We start from the raw sequence: 23094 nt of genomic DNA on the forward strand, positions 1-23094 counted from the left end.
CATTAATTGGGGTAATTAATAACGGTCAGGTAGACTTGGTGTCGTTTATTTAACAATATTAATATTATTGGTATTAGTGTTGGGATTAATATTAGCGTTAGGAGTATAAGCATTGCTATTAGTATTGGTATTGGTATTGCATTAATTGGGGTAATTAATAACGGTCAGGTAGACTTGGTGTCGTTTATTTAATAATATTAATATTATTAGTATTAGTGCTGGTATTAATATTAGTGTAAGTAGTATTAGTATTAGAGTAGTGTTAGTATTGGTATCGGTATTAGTATTAGTATTGGTATTGGTATTAGTAATCGCAATGGAAATAGTATTACTATTGGAAATAGTATTAGTATTGATATTGGTATTGCATTAATTGGAGTAATTAAAAACGGTCAGGTAGACTTGGTGTCGTTTATTTAATAATATTAATATTATTGGTATTAGTGTTGGTATTAATATTAGGGTTAGTGGTATCGGTATTGGTATTAGCATCGGTATTAGTATTAGTGTGGGTATAGGTATTAGTATTGGCATTGGCATTGGTATTGCATTAATTGGGGTAATTAATAATGGTCAGGTAGAGTTGGTGTCATTTATTTAATAATATTATATTATTAGTATTAGTGCTGGTAATAATATTAGGGTTAGTGGTATTGGTATTGGTATAATATCAGTATCAGTATTAGTATCAGTATCAGTATTAGTATCAGTATTAGTGTGGGTATGGGTATTAGTATTGGTATTGGTATTGGTATTAGTATTGCATTAATTGGGGTAATTAATAACGGTCACCTAGACTTGGTGTCGTTTACTTAATAATATTATGTTATTAGTATTAGTGTGGATATTATTATTAGCGTTAGTAGTATTGGCATTGGTATTGGTGTAGTATTGGTATTGGTATTGCATTAATTGGGGTAATTAGTAACAGGCAGACTTGGTGTCGTTTATTTAATAATATTAATGTTATTAGTATTAGTGCTGGTATTAATATTAGCGTTAGCAGTATTAGCATTGGTATTGGTGTAGTATTGGTATTGGTATTGCATTAATTGGGGTAATTAGTAACAGGTAGACTTGGTGTCGTTTATTTAATAATATTAATATTAAATTATTAATATAAATTATTATAAATATTAATTTTTAATTAATTTATTTATTAATTTATTAATTATTAATATATATTATTATAAAATATTAATATAAATTATTAGTATTAGTGCTGGTATTAATATTAGCGTTAGCAGTATTAGCATTGCTATTGGACCACCAGGGACAACCAGGGACCATTGGGTCCCACCAAATCCCACCAAATCCCACCAAATCCCACCAAATCCCAGAGGAGTCCATGGCGTGAGGCCACCCCGAGGAGATGTCCAGGAGGTCCCACCGGGTCTCCAAGGCTCTGGGTTGGTCCAGAAGGTCCCACCAGGTCCCAGAGCTTCTCCTGGGATGGTCCAGAAGGTCCCAGAGCTTCTCCTGGGATGGTCCAGAAGGTCCCACCAAGGGTTGGTCCAGAAGGTCCCACCAGGTTCTCAGAGCTTCTCCTGGGATGGTCCAGAAGGTCCCACCAAGGGTTGGTCCAGAAGGTCCCCCCAGGTCTCCAGAACTTCTCCTAGGATGGTCCAGAAGGTCCCACCAGGTTCTCAGGGGTCTTGAGATGGTCCAAAAGGTCCCACCAGGTTCCTGGAGCTTCTCCTGGGATGGTCCAGAAGGTCCCAGAGCTTCTCCTGGGATGGCCCAGAAGGTCCCACCAAGGGTTGATCCAGAAGGTCCCACCAGGTTCTCAGAGCTTCTCCTGGGATGGTCCAGAAGGTCCCACCAAGGGTTGGTCCAGAAGGTCCCACCAGGTTCTCAGGGTTCTTGGAATGGTCCAGGAGGCCCCACCAGGTCCCCGGAGCTTCTCCTGGGATGGTCCAGAAGGTTCCATCAAGTCCCACCAAGGGTTGGTCCAGAAGGTCCCACCAGGTTCTCAGGACTTCTCCTGGGATGGCCCAGAAGGTCCCACCAAGGGTTGATCCAGAAGGTCCCACCAGGTTCTCAGGGTTCTTGGGATGGTCCAGAAGGTCCCAAGGCTCAGGGAATGGTCCAGAAGGTCCCACCAGGTCCCCCAGAGCTTCTCCTGGGATGGTCCAGAAGGTCCCACCAAGGGTTGGTCCAGAAGGTCCCCCCAGGTCTCCAGAACTTCTCCTGGGATGGTCCAGAAGGTCCCACCAGGTTCTCAGGGGTCTTGAGATGGTCCAAAAGGTCCCACCAGGTTCCTGGAGCTTCTCCTGGGATGGCCCAGAAGGTCCCAGAGCTTCTCCTGGGATGGTCCAGAAGGTCCCACCAAGGGTTGGTCCAGAAGGTCCCACCAGGTTCTCAGGACTTCTCCTGGGATGGCCCAGAAGGTCCCACCAAGGGTTGATCCAGAAGGTCCCACCAGGTTCTCAGGGTTCTTGGGTTGGTCCAAAAGGTCCCCCCAGGTCCCCGGAGCTTCTGGGATGGTCCAGAAGGTCCCACCAAGGGTTGGAGCTCCGCCAGGTGCTGGAGGTGACATCCCACCAGGTCCTGGAGATGACATCCCACCAGGTCCTGGAGGTGACATCCCACCAGGTCGTGGAGGTGACATCCCACCAGGTCCTGGAGGTGACATCCCACCACCCTGGAGGTGACGTCCCACCAGCCTGGAGGTGACGTCCCAGCGGTGCCGTGTCCTCTCTTGCAGGGGTGGCCATCAGCGCCTACGCCAGGCACTGCTACAGCAAACTGCAGAGGGCGGCGCTCACCGGCGCCAAGAAGGTACCGGGACAGCGGGGGGACATCGGGGACATTGGGGACATTGGGGACATTGGGGACAACCTGGGACAACCTGGGGACAACCCGGGGCCAAGAAGGTACCGGGACAGCGGGGTGGCCTCGGACGGGGGGACATTGGGGACAACCTGGGACAGCCTGGGACAACCTGGGGACACTGGGGACAACCTGGGACAGCCCGGGGACATTGGGGACAACCTGGGGACACTGGGGACAACCTGGGACAGCCCGGGGACATTGGGGACAACCTGGGGACACTGGGGACAACCTGGGGACAACCCAGGGACAATCCGGGGACAACCTGGGGACATTGGGGACAACCTGGGGTGGCCTTGGCCAGGGGGGGACATTGGGGACAACCTGGGACAACCTGGGGACAACCTGGGACAACCTGGGGTGGCCTCGGACGGGGGGGACATTGGGGACTTGGGGACAACCTGGGACAACCTGGGACAACCTGGGGACATTGGGGACAACCTGGGGACAAGAAGGTACCGGGACAGCGGGGTGGCCTCGGACGGGGGGGACACTGGGGACACTGGGGACAACCCGGGGACAACCTGGGGACATTGGGGACAACCTGGGACAGCCCGGGGACAACCCGGGGACAACCTGGGACAACCTGGGACAGCCTGGGGACATTGGGGACAACCTGGGGACATTGGGGACATTGGGGACAACCCGGGGACAACCTGGGGACAACCTGGGACAACCTGGGACAACCTGGGGACAACCTGGGGACAACCCGGGGACAACCTGGGACAACCTGGGGACATTGGGGACAACCCGGGGACAACCTGGGGACATTGGGGACAACCTGGGGCCAAGAAGGTACCAGGACCGCCCGGGGTGGCCTCGGACGGGGGGGACATTGGGGACAACCTGGGACAGCCTGGGGACAACCCGGGGACAACCTGGGGACAACCTGGGGTGGCCCCGGACGGGGGGGACAACCAGGGGACAGCCCGGGGACATTGGGGACACTGGGGACAAGCTGGGGACATTGGGGACAACCTGGGACAACCCGGGACAGCCCGGGGTGGCCTCGGCCAGGGGGGACAACCAGGGGACAACCTGGGGACATTGGGGACAACCTGGGGACAACCTGGGACATTGGGGACAACCTGGGGTGGCCTCGGCCAGGGGGGACATTGGGGACAACCCGGGACAGCCTGGGACAGCCCGGGGACATTGGGGACAACCTGGGGCCAAGAAGGTACCGGGACCGCCGGGGTGGCCTTGGCCAGGGGGGACAACCCGGGGACAACCTGGGAACAACCCGGGGACAACCTGGGACAACCTGGGGACAACCCGGGGACATTGGGGACAACCTGGGGTGGCCTTGGCCAGGGGGGACAACCTGGGACAACCCGGGGACAACCTGGGGACAACCTGGGGACAACCTGGGGACAACCCGGGGTGGCCTTGGCCAGGGGGGACAACCAGGGGACAACCTGGGGACAACCTGGGGACATTGGGGACAACCCGGGACAACCTGGGGACATTGGGGACAACCCGGGACAACCCGGGGACAACCCGGGGACAACCTGGGACAACCTGGGGTGGCCTCGGCCAGGGGGGACAACCTGGGACAACCTGGGGACATTGGGGACAACCTGGGGACAACCTGGGACAACCTGGGACAACCCGGGGACAACCTGGGACAATCTGGGGACAACCTGGGGACAACCTGGGGTGGCCTTGGCCAGGGGGGACAACCCGGGGACAACCTGGGGACAACCTGGGGTGGCCTCGGCCAGGGGGACAACCTGGGACAACCCAGAGACAACCTGGGGACAACCTGGGGACAACCTGGGGACAACCTGGGGTGGCCTTGGCCAGGGGGGACAACCTGGGACAACCTGGGGACAACCTGGGGACATTGGGGACAACCTGGGATGGCCTCGGTCAGGGGGGACAACCGGGGACAACTGGGGACAACCCGGGGTGGCCTTGGCCAGGGGGGACAACCCGGGGACAACCTGGGACAACCTGGGGACATTGGGGACAACCCGGGGACAACCTGGGGACAACCTGGGACAACCCGGGGACAACCAAGGAGGTCACGGTCTCCTCCCACCGGGGCCGTCCTGGAGCTCCTGGGGCTGGAGGTGGGAGGAGGTGCTGGAAGGTGCTGGTGGGAGGAGGTGCTGGAGGTGGTGGTGCTGGTGGTGGTGAGGAGAACTTGGGGAGAACTTGGGGAGACCTGGAGAGCATCTAAGGAACTTCTGGAGAACTTCTGGAGAAGTTCTGGAGACCTGGAGATGTCCTGGAGAGCATCTAAGGAGCTTCTGGGGATCTTCTGGAGAACTTCTGGAGAACTTGGGGAGGCCTGGAGATGTCCTGGAGAGCATCTAAGGAGCTTCTGGAGAACTTCTGGGGAACTTGGGGAGACCTGGAGAGCATCTAAGGAACTCCTGGAGAACTTCTGGGGATCTTCTGGAACATTTCTGGAGAACTTCTGGGGATCTCCTGGAGAACTTCTGGAGACCTGGAGATCTTCTGGAGAACATCTAAGGAACTCCTGGAGAACTTCTGGGAACCGTCTGGAACATTTCTGGAGAACTTCTGGAGAACTTCTGGGGATCTTCTGGAGAACTTCTGGGGATCTCCTGGAGAACTTCTGGAGACCTGGAGATCTTCTGGAGAGCATCTAAGGAACTCCTGGAGAACTTCTGAGAACCTTCTGGAACATTTCTGGAGAACTTCTGGGGAACTTGGGGAGACCTGGAGAGCATCTAAGGAACTCCTGGAGAACTTCTGGGGATTTTCTGGAGAACTTCTGGAGAACTTCTGGGGACCTGGAGAGCTTCTAAGGAACTTCTGGAGAACTTCTGGAGAACTTCTGGAGAACATCTAAGGAACTTCTGGAGAACTTCTGGGGATCTTCTGGAGAACTTCTGGAGAAGTTCTGGAGACCTGGAGATGTCCTGGAGAGCATCTAAGGAACTTGTAGAGAACTTCTGGGGATCTTCTGGAGACCTGGAGATGTCCTGGAGAACATCTAAGGAACTCCTGGAGAACTTGTGGGAACCTTCTGGAACATTTCTGGAGAACTTCTGGGGAACTTGGGGAGACCTGGAGATGTCCTGGAGAGCATCTAAGGAGCTTCTGGAGAACTTCTGGGAACCTTCTGGAACATTCCTGGAGAACTTCTGGAGAACGTCTGGAGAACTTCTGGGGAACTTCTGGAGAACTTCTGGAGAACTTGTGGGGATCTTCTGGAGAGCATCTAAGGAGCTTCTGGAGAACTTCTGGGGACCTGGAGATGTCCTGGAGAGCATCTAAGGAACTTCTGGAGAACTTGTGGGGATCTTCTGGAGAACTTCTGGAGACCTGGAGAGCATCTAAGGAACTCCTGGAGAACTTCTGGGGATCTTCTGGAGAACTTCTGGAGAACTTCTGGAGACGTCCTGGAGATGTCCTGGAGAGCATCTAAGGAACTTCTGGAGAACTTGTGGGAACCTTCTGGAACATTCCTGGAGAACTTCTGGGAATCTTCTGGAGAACTTGTGAGGATCTTCTGAAGACCTGGAGATGTCCTGGAGAGCATCGAAGGAGCTTCTGGAGAACTTGGGGACACCTGGAGATGTCCTGGAGAGCATCTAAGGAACTTCTGGGGATCTTCTGGAGAACTTCTGGAGACCTGGAGAGCATCTAAGGAACTCCTGGAGAACCTTCTGGAACATTTCTGGGGAACTTCTGGAGAACTTCTAGAACCTTTCTGGAGAACTTCTGGAGAGCATCTAAGGAGCTTCTGGAGAACTTCTGGGAAGCTCCTGAGAACCTTCTGGAAAGCTTGGAAGGATCTTCTGGGCATCTCCTAAAACCCATCTGGGATCTGCTGGGGACCTTCTGAGAACGTCCTGAAGACTTCTGAGACCTTCTGAGACCTTCTGGAGACCTTCTGAGACCTTCTGAGACCTTCTGGAGACCTTCTGGAGACCTTCTGAGACCTTCTGAGACATTCTGGAGACCTTCTGGAGACCTTCTGGAGACCTTCTGGAGACCTTCTGAGACCTTCTGGAGACCTTCTGAGACCTTCTGAGACCTTCTGAGACCTTCTGAGACCTTCTGGAGACCTTCTGAGACCTTCTGAGACCTTCTGAGACATTCTGGAGACCTTCTGAGACCTTCTGAGACCTTCTGGAGAACTTCTGGAGAACTTCTGGAGAACTTCTGGAGAACTTCTGGAGAACTTCTGGAGACCTTCTGAGACCTTCTGGAGACCTTCTGGAGACCTTCTGAGACCTTCTGGAGACCTTCTGGAGACCTTCTGGAGACCTTCTGGAGAGTTCCTGAGAACCTCGTGAAGATCTTCAAGGGACCATCTGGGAATGTTCTGGAAACTTCTCAGGACCTTCTGAGGGCCTTCAGATGTCCCAGGGACCACCAGGAGATCTTCAGGAGACCTTCTGAGAACCTGCCAGGGAGGACCTTCCGGGAGTTTTCTGAGGAACTTCTGGAGAACCTCTGGAGACCTTCTGGAACATTTCTGGAGAACTTTTTGTAGGGAACTTCAGGGAGGCTTTTGAGGACCTTCTGGAGAACTTCTGAGAACCTTCTGGAAAGCTTGGAAGGATCTTCTGGGCATCTCCTAAAACCCATCCGGGGATCTTCTGAGACCTTCTGAGAACGTCCTGAAGACTTCTGAGACCTTCTGAGACCTTCTGAGACCTTCTGAGACCTTCTGAGACCTTCTGGAGACCTTCTGGAGAGTTTCTGAGAACCTCGTGAAGATCTTCAAGGGACCATCTGGGAATGTTCTGGAAACTTCTGAAGGACCTTCTGAAGACATTCCAGGGACCACCAGGAGATCTTCAGGAGACCTTCTGAGAACCTGGCAGGGAGGACCTTCCGGGAGTTTTCTGAGGAACTTCTGGAGAACTTTTGGGATTCTTCTGGAGACCTCCTGAAGACCTTCTGGAGACGTTTTAAGGACCTTCTGTGGAACTTCAGAAGACATCGCGGAGACTGACCAAGGTTCTTCTGGAGATCTTCTGGAGACCTTATGGGGAGGGACCTTCTGGGAACTCTCTGGAGACCTTCTGGGAACTTTCTGAGGAACTTCTGGAGACCTTCTGGAGACCTTATGGGGAGGGACCTTCTGGGAACTCCTGGAGACCTTCTGGGAACTCTCTGGAGACCTTCTGGGAACCTTATGGGGAGGAACCTTCTGGGAACTTTCTGGAGACCTTCTGGGAACTCTCTGGAGACCTTCTGGGAACTTTCTGAGGAACTTCTGGAGACCCTCTGGAGATCTTATGGGGAGGAACCTTCTGGGAACTCCTGGAGACCTTCTGGAAACTTTCTGAGGAACTTCTGGAGACCTTCTGGGAACTCCTGGAGACCTTCTGGGACTTTCCTGAGGAACTTCTGGAGACCTTCTGAAGACCTTATGGGGAGGAACCTTCTGGGAACTCCTGGAGACCTTCTGGGAACCCTCTGGAGACCTTCTGGGAACTCCTGGAGACCTTCTGGGAACTTTCTGAGGAACTTCTGGAGACCTTCTGGAGCTCTTATGGGGAGGAACCTTCTGGGAACTTAAAAGGAACTCCTGAAGAACTTCTGGGAACTCTCTGGAGACCTTGCAGGAACTTTCTGAGGAACTTCTGGAGACCTTCTGGGAACTCTCTGGAGACCTCCTGGGAGCTTCCTGAGGAACTTCTGGAGACCTTCTGGAGACCTTATGGGGAGGGACCTTCTGGGAGCTTTCTGAGGAACACCTGGAGACCTTCTGGGAACTCTCTGGAGACCTTCCAGGAACTTTCTGAGGAACTCCTGGAGACCTTCTGGGAACTCTCTGGAGACCTTCCAGGAACTTTCTGAGGAACTCCTGGAGACCTTCTGGGAACTCTCTGGAGACCTTCTGGGAGCTTCCTGAGGAACTCCTGGAGACCTTCTGGAGACCTTATGGGGAGGGACCTTCTGGGAACTCCTGGAGACCTTCTGGGAACTCTCTGGAGACCTCCTGGGAGCTTCCTGAGGAACTTCTGGAGACCTTCTGGAGACCTTATGGGGAGGGACCTTCTGGGAACTCCTGGAGACCTTCTGGGAACTCTCTGGAGACCTTCTGGGAGCTTCCTGAGGAACTTCTGGAGACCTTCTGGAGCTCTTATGGGGAGGAACCTTCTGGGAACTTAAAAGGAACTCCTGAAGAACTTCTGGGAACTCTCTGGAGACCTTCCAGGAACTTTCTAAGGAACTTCTGGAGACCTTCTGGGAACTCTCTGGAGACCTTCTGGGAACTCTCTGGAGACCTTCTGGGAGCTTCCTGAGGAACTTCTGGAGACCTTCTGGAGACCTTATGGGGAGGGACCTTCTGGGAACTCCTGGAGACCTTCTGGGAACTCTCTGGAGACCTCCTGGGAGCTTCCTGAGGAACTTCTGGAGACCTTCTGGAGACCTTATGGAGAGGAACCTTCTGGGAACTTAAAAGGAACTCCTGAAGAACTTCTGGGAACTCTCTGGAGACCTTGCAGGAACTTTCTGAGGAACTTCTGGAGACCTTCTGGGAACTCTCTGGGGACCTTCTGGGAACTTTCTGGAGACCTCCTGGGAGCTTCCTGAGGAACTTCTGGAGACCTTGTGGGAGCTTTCTCAGGAACTTCTGGAGACCTTCTGGAAGGCCAGCACCGATGTTCAGCTTTCCAGAAGAATCCCAGAGTGGTGGGGCCTTCTCCTCCTGGAAAAATCCATCGGTGGAGAAGCTCCAACGTGGACATGGTCCCACCAAGCTCTGTGGGGTGGGATGGATGATGGATGGATGATGGATGGATGGATGGATGGATGGATGATGGATGGATGGATGATGGATGGATGGATGGATGATGGATGGATGGATGGATGATGGATGGATGGATGGATGGATGATGGATGGATGGATGGATGGATGGATGATGGATGGATGGATGGATGGATGGATGATGGATGGATGGATGGATGGATGATGGATGGATGGATGGATGGATGGATGGATGATGGATGGATGGATGGATGGATGGATGGATGGATGGATGGATGATGGATGGATGGATGATGGATGGATGGATGGATGGATGATGGATGGATGGATGGATGATGGATGATGGATGGATGGATGGATGGATGGATGGATGGATGGATGGATGATGGATGGATGGATGGATGGATGGATGGATGGATGGATGATGGATGATGGATGATGGATGGATGGATGGATGGATGGATGGATGGATGGATGGATGGATGGATGGATGATGGATGGATGGATGGATGGATGGATGGATGGATGGATGGATGGATGGATGGATGGATGGATGGATGATGGATGGATGGATGGATGGATGATGGATGGATGGATGGATGGATGGATGGATGATGGATGGATGATGGATGGATGATGGATGGATGGATGGATGATGGATGGATGATGGATGGATGATGGATGGATGGATGGATGGATGGATGGATGGATGGATGGATGGATGATGGATGGATGGATGGATGATGGATGGATGATGGATGGATGATGGATGATGGATGGATGGATGATGGATGGATGGATGGATGGATGGATGGATGATGGATGGATGGATGGATGATGGATGGATGGATGATGGATGATGGATGGATGGATGGATGGATGGATGGATGGATGGATGGATGGATGGATGGATGATGGATGGATGGATGGATGGATGGATGGATGGATGGATGATGGATGGATGGATGGATGGATGGATGGATGATGGATGGATGATGGATGGATGATGGATGGATGGATGGATGATGGATGGATGATGGATGGATGATGGATGGATGGATGGATGGATGGATGGATGGATGGATGGATGGATGATGGATGGATGGATGGATGATGGATGGATGATGGATGGATGATGGATGGATGGATGATGGATGGATGGATGGATGGATGGATGGATGGATGATGGATGGATGGATGATGGATGATGGATGGATGGATGGATGGATGGATGGATGGATGGATGGATGGATGGATGGATGGATGGATGGATGATGGATGGATGGATGATGGATGGATGGATGATGGATGGATGGATGGATGGATGATGGATGGATGATGGATGGATGGATGATGGATGGATGATGGATGGATGATGGATGGATGATGGATGATGGATGATGGATGGATGGATGGATGGATGATGGATGGATGGATGATGGATGGATGGATGGATGATGGATGGATGGATGATGGATGATGGATGGATGGATGGATGGATGGATGGATGGATGGATGGATGGATGGATGGATGGATGGATGATGGATGGATGGATGGATGGATGGATGGATGGATGGATGGATGGATGGATGATGGATGGATGGATGGATGATGGATGGATGGATGGATGGATGATGGATGGATGGATGGATGATGGATGGATGGATGGATGATGGATGATGGATGATGGATGATGGATGATGGATGGATGGATGGATGGATGGATGGATGATGGATGGATGGATGGATGATGGATGGATGGATGGATGATGGATGATGGATGGATGGATGATGGATGGATGGATGATGGATGGATGGATGGATGATGGATGGATGGATGGATGATGGATGATGGATGGATGGATGATGGATGATGGATGGATGATGGATGGATGGATGATGGATGATGGATGGATGATGGATGGATGGATGGATGGATGGATGGATGGATGGATGGATGGATGATGGATGGATGGATGGATGATGGATGGATGGATGGATGGATGGATGGATGGATGGATGGATGGATGGATGGATGGATGGATGGATGGATGATGGATGGATGGATGATGGATGGATGGATGGATGGATGGATGGATGATGGATGGATGGATGGATGATGGATGGATGGATGGATGATGGATGATGGATGGATGGATGATGGATGGATGGATGGATGGATGATGGATGGATGGATGGATGGATGGATGATGGATGGATGGATGGATGATGGATGGATGATGGATGGATGGATGGATGGATGATGGATGGATGGATGGATGATGGATGGATGATGGATGGATGGATGGATGGATGGATGGATGATGGATGGATGGATGGATGATGGATGGATGGATGGATGGATGATGGATGGATGGATGGATGGATGGATGGATGATGGATGGATGGATGATGGATGGATGATGGATGGATGGATGGATGGATGGATGATGGATGGATGGATGGATGGATGGATGGATGGATGGATGGATGGATGATGATGGATGGATGGATGATGGATGGATGATGGATGGATGGATGGATGGATGGATGGATGATGGATGGATGATGGATGGATGGATGGATGGATGGATGATGGATGGATGGATGGATGGATGGATGGATGGATGGATGGATGGATGGATGATGGATGGATGATGGATGGATGATGGATGATGGATGGATGGATGATGGATGATGGATGGATGGATGATGGATGGATGGATGGATGGATGGATGGATGATGGATGGATGGATGGATGGATGGATGGATGATGGATGGATGGATGATGGATGGATGATGGATGGATGGATGGATGGATGGATGATGGATGGATGGATGGATGGATGGATGGATGGATGGATGGATGATGGATGGATGATGGATGATGGATGGATGGATGGATGGATGGATGGATGGATGGATGGATGATGGATGGATGGATGGATGGATGATGGATGGATGGATGGATGATGGATGGATGATGGATGGATGGATGGATGGATGGATGGATGGATGGATGGATGGATGATGGATGGATGGATGGATGGATGGATGATGGATGGATGGATGGATGGATGATGATGGATGGATGGATGGATGATGGATGGATGGATGGATGATGGATGGATGGATGGATGGATGGATGATGGATGGATGGATGATGGATGGATGATGGATGGATGGATGGATGATGGATGGATGATGGATGATGGATGATGGATGATGGATGGATGGATGGATGGATGGATGGATGGATGATGGATGATGATGGATGGATGGATGGATGGATGATGGATGATGGATGGATGGATGATGGATGGATGATGGATGGATGGATGGATGGATGGATGGATGGATGGATGGATGATGGATGGATGGATGGATGGATGGATGGATGGATGGATGGATGATGGATGATGGATGGATAATGGATGGATGGATGGATGATGGATGGATGGATGATGGATGGATGGATGGATGGATGGATGGATGATGGATGGATGGATGGATGATGGATGGATGGATGATGGATGGATGGATGGATGGATGGATGGATGGATGGATGGATGATGGATGGATGGATGATGGATGGATGGATGGATGGATGATGGATGGATGGATGGATGGATGGATGGATGATGGATGGATGGATGGATGATGGATGGATGATGGATGGATGGATGGATGGATGGATGGATGGATGATGGATGGATGGATGGATGGATGGATGGATGATGGATGGATGGATGGATGATGGATGGATGATGGATGGATGGATGGATGGATGGATGGATGGATGATGGATGGATGATGGATGGATGGATGGATGATGGATGGATGGATGGATGGATGGATGGATGGATGGATGATGGATGGATGGATGGATGGATGATGGATGGATGGATGGATGGATGGATGGATGGATGGATGGATGGATGATGGATGGATGGATGATGGATGATGGATGGATGGATGGATGGATGATGGATGATGGATGGATGGATGGATGGATGGATGGATGGATGATGGATGGATGGATGATGGATGGATGGATGGATGGATGGATGGATGATGGATGGATGGATGGATAGATGGATGGATGGATGGATGATGGATGGATGGATGGATGGATGGATGGATGATGGATGATGGATGGATGGATGGATGGATGATGATGATGGATGGATGGATGGATGGATGGATGATGGATGGATGGATGGATGGATGGATGGATGGATGGATGGATGGATGGATGATGGATGGATGGATGGATGGATGGATGGATGATGGATGGATGGATGGATGATGGATGGATGATGGATGGATGGATGGATGGATGGATGGATGGATGGATGGATGATGGATGATGGATGGATGATGGATGATGGATGGATGATGGATGGATGATGGATGGATGGATGGATGATGGATGGATGATGGATGGATGGATGATGGATGGATGATGGATGGATGGATGGATGATGGATGGATGGATGGATGATGGATGGATGGATGATGGATGATGGATGGATGGATGGATGATGGATGGATGGATGGATGATGGATGATGGATGGATGGATGGATGGATGGATGATGGATGGATGATGGATGGATGGATGGATGATGATGGATGGATGATGGATGGATGATGGATGGATGGATGGATGGATGGATGGATGATGGATGGATGGATGGATGGATGGATGATGGATGGATGGATGGATGGATGGATGGATGATGGATGGATGGATGGATGGATGGATGATGATGGATGGATGGATGGATGATGGATGATGGATGGATGGATGGATGATGGATGGATGATGGATGATGATGGATGGATGGATGGATGATGGATGGATGGATGGATGGATGATGGATGATGGATGGATGATGGATGATGGATGGATGGATGATGGATGGATGATGGATGGATGGATGGATGGATGGATGGATGGATGATGGATGGATGGATGATGGATGGATGGATGGATGGATGATGGATGATGGATGGATGGATGGATGGATGGATGATGGATGATGGATGGATGATGGATGGATGGATGATGGATGGATGATGGATGGATGGATGGATGGATGGATGGATGGATGGATGATGGATGGATGGATGGATGATGGATGGATGGATGATGGATGGATGGATGGATGGATGATGGATGGATGGATGATGGATGGATGATGGATGGATGGATGATGGATGGATGGATGGATGGATGGATGATGGATGGATGATGGATGATGGATGGATGGATGGATGGATGGATGGATGGATGATGGATGGATGGATGGATGGATGATGGATGGATGGATGGATGGATGGATGGATGGATGGATGGATGGATGATGGATGGATGGATGATGGATGATGGATGGATGGATGGATGGATGATGGATGGATGGATGGATGGATGGATGGATGGATGGATGGATGGATGGATGGATGGATGGATGGATGGATGGATGGATGGATGGATGATGGATGGATGGATGGATGGATGGATGATGGATGGATGGATGGATGGATGGATGGATGGATGATGGATGGATGATGGATGGATGGATGGATGGATGGATGGATGGATGATGGATGGATGGATGGATGATGGATGGATGATGGATGGATGATGGATGGATGATGGATGATGATGGATGATGGATGGATGGATGATGGATGGATGGATGGATGGATGGATGATGGATGGATGGATGATGGATGGATGGATGGATGGATGATGGATGGATGATGGATGGATGGATGGATGGATGGATGGATGGATGATGGATGGATGGATGGATGATGGATGGATGATGGATGGATGATGGATGGATGATGGATGGATGATGGATGGATGGATGGATGGATGGATGGATGGATGGATGATGGATGGATGGATGGATGATGGATGGATGGATGGATGGATGGATGGATGGATGGATGATGGATGGATGGATGGATGATGGATGGATGGATGGATGGATGGATGGATGATGGATGGATGGATGGATGGATGGATGGATGATGGATGGATGGATGGATGATGGATGGATGATGGATGGATGGATGGATGGATGGATGGATGGATGGATGGATGATGGATGGATGGATGGATGATGGATGGATGGATGGATGGATGGATGGATGGATGGATGATGGATGGATGGATGGATGATGGATGGATGGATGGATGGATGGATGGATGGATGGATGGATGGATGATGGATGGATGGATGATGGATGATGGATGGATGGATGGATGATGGATGATGGATGGATGGATGGATGGATGATGGATGATGGATGGATGGATGGATGATGGATGGATGATGGATGGATGATGGATGATGGATGGATGGATGGATGATGGATGATGGATGGATGGATGGATGGATGATGGATGGATGATGGATGGATGGATGGATGGATGGATGATGGATGATGGATGATGGATGGATGGATGGATGGATGGATGGATGGATGATGGATGGATGGATGATGGATGATGGATGGATGGATGGATGATGGATGATGGATGATGGATGGATGGATGATGGATGGATGGATGGATGGATGATGGATGGATGGATGGATGATGGATGATGGATGGATGGATGGATGATGGATGGATGGATGGATGGATGGATGATGGATGATGGATGGATGATGGATGATGGATGGATGGATGATGGATGGATGGATGGATGGATGGATGGATGATGGATGGATGGATGGATGATGGATGGATGGATGGATGGATGATGGATGGATGGATGGATGGATGATGGATGGATGATGGATGGATGGATGGATGGATGGATGGATGATGGATGATGGATGGATGGATGATGGATGGATGGATGGATGATGGATGGATGATGGATGGATGGATGATGGATGGATGGATGGATGGATGATGGATGGATGGATGGATGGATGATGGATGGATGGATGGATGATGGATGGATGATGGATGGATGGATGGATGGATGGATGGATGGATGGATGGATGATGGATGGATGGATGGATGATGGATGGATGGATGGATGATGGATGGATGGATGGATGGATGATGGATGGATGGATGGATGATGGATGGATGATGGATGGATGGATGGATGGATGGATGGATGGATGGATGGATGATGGATGGATGGATGGATGGATGGATGGATGGATGGATGGATGATGGATGGATGGATGGATGGATGATGGATGGATGATGGATGGATGGATGGATGGATGATGGATGGATGGATGGATGATGATGGATGGATGATGGATGATGGATGGATGGATGGATGGATGATGGATGGATGGATGGATGGATGGATGGATGGATGATGGATGGATGGATGGATGGATGATGGATGGATGATGGATGGATGATGGATGGATGGATGGATGATGGATGGATGATGGATGATGGATGGATGGATGGATGGATGGATGATGGATGGATGGATGGATGGATGGATGGATGGATGGATGGATGGATGGATGGATGGATGGATCAATGGATGGATGATGGATGGATGATGGATGATGGATGGATGGATGGATGATGGATGGATGATGGATGATGGATGGATGATGGATGGATGGATGGATGGATGGATGGATGATGGATGGATGGATGGATGGATGGATGGATGGATGGATGGATGGATGGATGATGGATGATGGATGGATGGATGATGGATGGATGGATGGATGGATGGATGGATGGATGGATGGATGGATGGATGGATGGATGATGGATGGATGATGGATGGATGGATGGATGGATGGATGATGGATGGATGGATGGATGGATGATGGATGGATGGATGGATGATGGATGGATGGATGGATGGATGGATGATGGATGGATGGATGATGGATGGATGGATGGATGGATGGATGGATGGATGGATGGATGATGGATGATGGATGATGGATGGATGGATGGATGATGATGGATGGATGGATGGATGGATGATGGATGGATGATGGATGGATGATGGATGGATGGATGGATGGATGGATGATGGATGGATGGATGGATGATGGATGGATGGATGGATGGATGATGGATGATGGATGGATGGATGGATGGATGGATGGATGATGGATGGATGATGGATGGATGATGGATGATGGATGGATGGATGATGGATGATGGATGATGGATGGATGGATGATGGATGGATGGATGGATGGATGGATGGATGGATGATGGATGGATGGATGGATGATGGATGGATGATGGATGGATGATGGATGGATGGATGATGGATGGATGGATGGATGGATGGATGGATGATGGATGGATGGATGGATGATGGATGATGGATGATGGATGATGGATGGATGGATGGATGGATGGATGGATGGATGGATGGATGGATGGATGGATGATGGATGGATGGATGGATGGATGGATGGATGGATGGATGGATGATGGATGGATGGATGGATGGATGGATGGATGATGGATGGATGATGGATGGATGGATGGATGGATGGATGATGGATGGATGATGGATGGATGATGGATGGATGGATGGATGGATGGATGGATGGATGGATGGATGGATGATGGATGGATGGATGGATGATGGATGGATGATGGATGGATGATGGATGGATGGATGATGGATGGATGGATGGATGGATGGATGGATGATGGATGGATGGATGGATGATGGATGGATGGATGATGGATGATGGATGGATGGATGGATGGATGGATGGATGGATGGATGGATGGATGGATGGATGGATGATGGATGGATGGATGATGGATGGATGGATGATGGATGGATGGATGGATGGATGATGGATGGATGATGGATGGATGGATGATGGATGGATGGATGGATGATGGATGGATGATGGATGATGGATGATGGATGGATGGATGATGGATGGATGGATGATGGATGATGGATGGATGGATGGATGATGGATGGATGGATGATGGATGATGGATGGATGGATGGATGGATGGATGGATGGATGGATGGATGGATGGATGGATGGATGATGGATGGATGGATGGATGGATGGATGGATGGATGGATGGATGGATGATGGATGGATGGATGGATGATGGATGGATGGATGGATGGATGATGGATGGATGGATGGATGATGGATGGATGGATGGATGATGGATGGATGATGGATGATGGATGATGGATGGATGGATGGATGGATGATGGATGATGATGGATGATGGATGATGATGGATGGATGGATGGATGGATGATGGATGGATGGATGGATGGATGATGGATGATGGATGGATGGATGGATGGATGGATGGATGGATGGATGGATGGATGATGGATGGATGATGATGGATGGATGGATGGATGGATGGATGGATGATGGATGGATGGATGGATGATGGATGGATGGATGGATGATGGATGATGGATGGATGGATGATGGATGGATGGATGGATGGATGGATGATGGATGGATGGATGGATGATGGATGGATGATGGATGGATGGATGGATGGATGGATGGATGGATGATGGATGGATGGATGGATGGATGGATGATGGATGGATGGATGGATGATGGATGGATGATGGATGGATGGATGGATGGATGATGGATGGATGGATGGATGATGGATGGATGATGGATGGATGGATGGATGGATGGATGGATGGATGGATGGATGGATGATGGATGGATGGATGGATGATGGATGGATGGATGGATGGATGGATGGATGATGGATGGATGGATGATGGATGGATGATGGATGGATGGATGGATGGATGGATGATGGATGGATGGATGGATGGATGGATGGATGGATGGATGGATGATGGATGGATGGATGGATGATGGATGGATGGATGGATGGATGGATGGATGGATGGATGGATGGATGGATGGATGATGGATGGATGGATGGATGGATGGATGATGGATGGATGGATGGATGGATGGATGGATGGATGGATGGATGGATGGATGGATGGATGATGGATGATGATGGATGGATGGATGGATGGATGGATGGATGATGGATGGATGGATGGATGGATGGATGGATGGATGGATGGATGGATGGATGATGGATGGATGGATGGATGATGGATGATGGATGGATGGATGGATGGATGGATGGATGGATGGATGATGGATGATGGATGGATGATGGATGGATGATGATGGATGGATGGATGGATGGATGGATGATGGATGGATGGATGGATGGATGGATGGATGATGATGGATGGATGGATGGATGGATGGATGATGGATGGATGGATGATGGATGGATGATGGATGGATGGATGGATGGATGGATGATGGATGGATGGATGGATGGATGATGGATGGATGGATGATGATGGATGATGGATGATGGATGGATGATGGATGGATGGATGGATGGATGGATGGATGATGGATGGATGGATGGATGGATGATGGATGGATGGATGGATGGATGATGGATGGATGATGGATGGATGGATGGATGGATGGAAGATGGATGGATGATGGATGATGGATGGATGGATGGATGGATGGATGATGGATGGATGGATGATGGATGGATGATGGATGGATGGATGGATGATGGATGGATGGATGGATGATGGATGGATGGATGGATGGATGGATGATGGATGGATGGATGGATGGATGGATGGATGGATGGATGGATGATGGATGGATGGATGGATGATGGATGATGGATGATGGATGGATGGATGGATGGATGATGGATGGATGGATGATGGATGGATGATGGATGGATGGATGGATGATGATGGATGATGATGGATGGATGGATGGATGGATGATGGATGGATGGATGATGGATGGATGGATGGATGGATGATGGATGGATGATGGATGGATGGATGATGGATGGATGGATGATGGATGATGATGGAATGGATGGATGGATGGATGATGGATGGATGGATGATGGATGGATGGATGGATGGATGGATGGATGGATGGATGGATGATGGATGGATGATGGATGATGGATGATGATGGATGGATGGATGGATGGATGATGGATGGATGGATGGATGATGGATGGATGATGGATGGATGGATGGATGGATGGATGATGGATGATGATGATGGATGGATGATGGATGGATGGATGGATGGATGGATGGATGGATGGATGATGGATGGATGGATGGATGGATGGATGGATGGATGGATGGATGGATGATGGATGGATGGATGGATGGATGGATGATGGATGGATGGATGATGGATGGATGGATGGATGGATGGATGGATGATGGATGGATGGATGGATGGATGGATGGATGGATGGATGGATGGATGGATGGATGGATGGATGGATGATGGATGATGGATGGATGGATGGATGGATGATGGATGGATGGATGGATGGATGATGGATGGATGGATGGATGGATGGATGGATGATGGATGATGGAATGGATGGATGGATGGATGGATGGATGGATGGATGGATGATGGATGGATGGATGGATGGATGATGGATGGATGGATGGATGATGGATGGATGGATGGATGGATGGATGGATGATGGATGGATGGATGGATGATGGATGGATGGATGGATGATGGATGGATGGATGGATGGATGGATGATGGATGGATGGATGGATGGATGGATGGATGATGGATGGATGGATGGATGATGGATGGATGATGGATGGATGGATGGATGATGGATGGATGGATGGATGATGGATGGATGGATGATGGATGGATGGATGGATGGATGATGATGGATGGATGGATGGATGATGGATGGATGGATGGATGATGGATGGATGGATGGATGATGGATGGATGATGGATGATGGATGGATGATGGATGGATGATGGATGGATGGATGATGGATGGATGGATGGATGGATGGATGGATGATGGATGATGGATGGATGATGGATGGATGGATGATGGATGATGGATGGATGGATGGATGATGGATGGATGGATGGATGATGGATGGATGGATGGATGATGGATGGATGATGGATGGATGATGGATGGATGGATGGATGGATGATGGATGGATGGATGATGATGGATGATGGATGGATGGATGATGGATGGATGGATGATGAGATGGATGGATGGATGGATGGATGATGGATGATGGATGGATGGATGGATGGATGATGGATGGATGGATGGATGATGGATGGATGGATGATGATGGATGGATGGATGGATGGATGTGGATGATGGATGGATGGATGATGGATGGATGGATGGATGGATGATGGATGGATGGATGGATGATGGATGGATGATGGATGGATGGATGGATGGATGGATGGATGATGGATGGATGGATGGATGATGGATGGATGGATGGATGATGGATGGATGGATGGATGGATGATGGATGGATGGATGGATGGATGGATGGATGGATGGATGGATGATGGATGGATGGATGATGATGGATGATGGATGGATGGATGGATGGATGGATGGATGGATGATGGATGGATGGATGGATGGATGGATGGATGATGGATGGATGGATGGATGGATGGATGGATGGATGGATGATGGATGGATGGATGGATGGATGATGGATGGATGGATGGATGGATGGATGGATGGATGGATGGATGATGGATGGATGGATGGATGGATGATGGATGGATGGATGGATGGATGATGGATGGATGGATGGATGATGGATGGATGGATGGATGATGGATGGATGGATGGATGGATGGATGGATGGATGATGGATGGATGGATGGATGGATGATGGATGGATGGATGGATGGATGGATGGATGGATGGATGGATGGATGGATGGATGGATGATGGATGATGGATGGATGGATGGATGGATGATGGATGGATGGATGGATGATGGATGATGGATGGATGGATGGGATGGATGGATGGATGGATGGATGGATGGATGATGGATGGATGGATGGATGGATGGATGGATGGATGGATGATGGATGGATGGATGATGGATGGATGGATGATGGATGGATGGATGGATGATGGATGGATGGATGGATGGATGGATGGATGGATGGATGGATGGATGGATGGATGGATGGATGGATGGATGATGGATGGATGGATGGATGGATGGATGGATGGATGGATGATGGATGGATGGATGGATGATGGATGGATGGATGGATGATGGATGGATGGATGGATGATGATGGATGGATGGATGGATGGATGGATGATGGATGGATGGATGGATGATGGATGGATGATGGATGGATGATGGATGGATGGATGGATGGATGGATGGATGATGGATGGATGGATGGATGATGGATGGATGGATGATGGATGGATGGATGGATGATGGATGGATGGATGGATGGATGGATGGATGGATGGATGGATGGATGATGGATGGATGGATGATGGATGGATGGATGGATGGATGGATGGATGGATGGATGATGGATGATGGATGGATGGATGGATGATGGATGATGGATGGATGATGGATGATGGATGGATGGATGGATGGATGATGGATGGATGGATGGATG

At 49.8% G+C, this 23094-nt stretch overlaps 1 protein-coding gene across 1 annotated transcript in view; it reads left to right on the forward strand.

The window, feature by feature from the left end:
* Positions 1-23094, forward strand: part of ARHGAP39 (Rho GTPase activating protein 39) — a 259573-nt gene that overhangs the window by 174542 nt on the left and 61937 nt on the right. Inside the window, exon 7 of the mRNA XM_063175373.1 lies at positions 2708-2781. Coding sequence (XP_063031443.1) covers positions 2708-2781 — 74 coding nt within the window. The remainder of the gene's footprint in view (positions 1-2707; positions 2782-23094) is intronic.

The sequence above is a fragment of the Melospiza melodia genome, chromosome 1 (assembly GCF_035770615.1).
Source record: "Melospiza melodia melodia isolate bMelMel2 chromosome 1, bMelMel2.pri, whole genome shotgun sequence".
Classification (NCBI taxonomy): Eukaryota; Metazoa; Chordata; class Aves; order Passeriformes; family Passerellidae; genus Melospiza; species Melospiza melodia.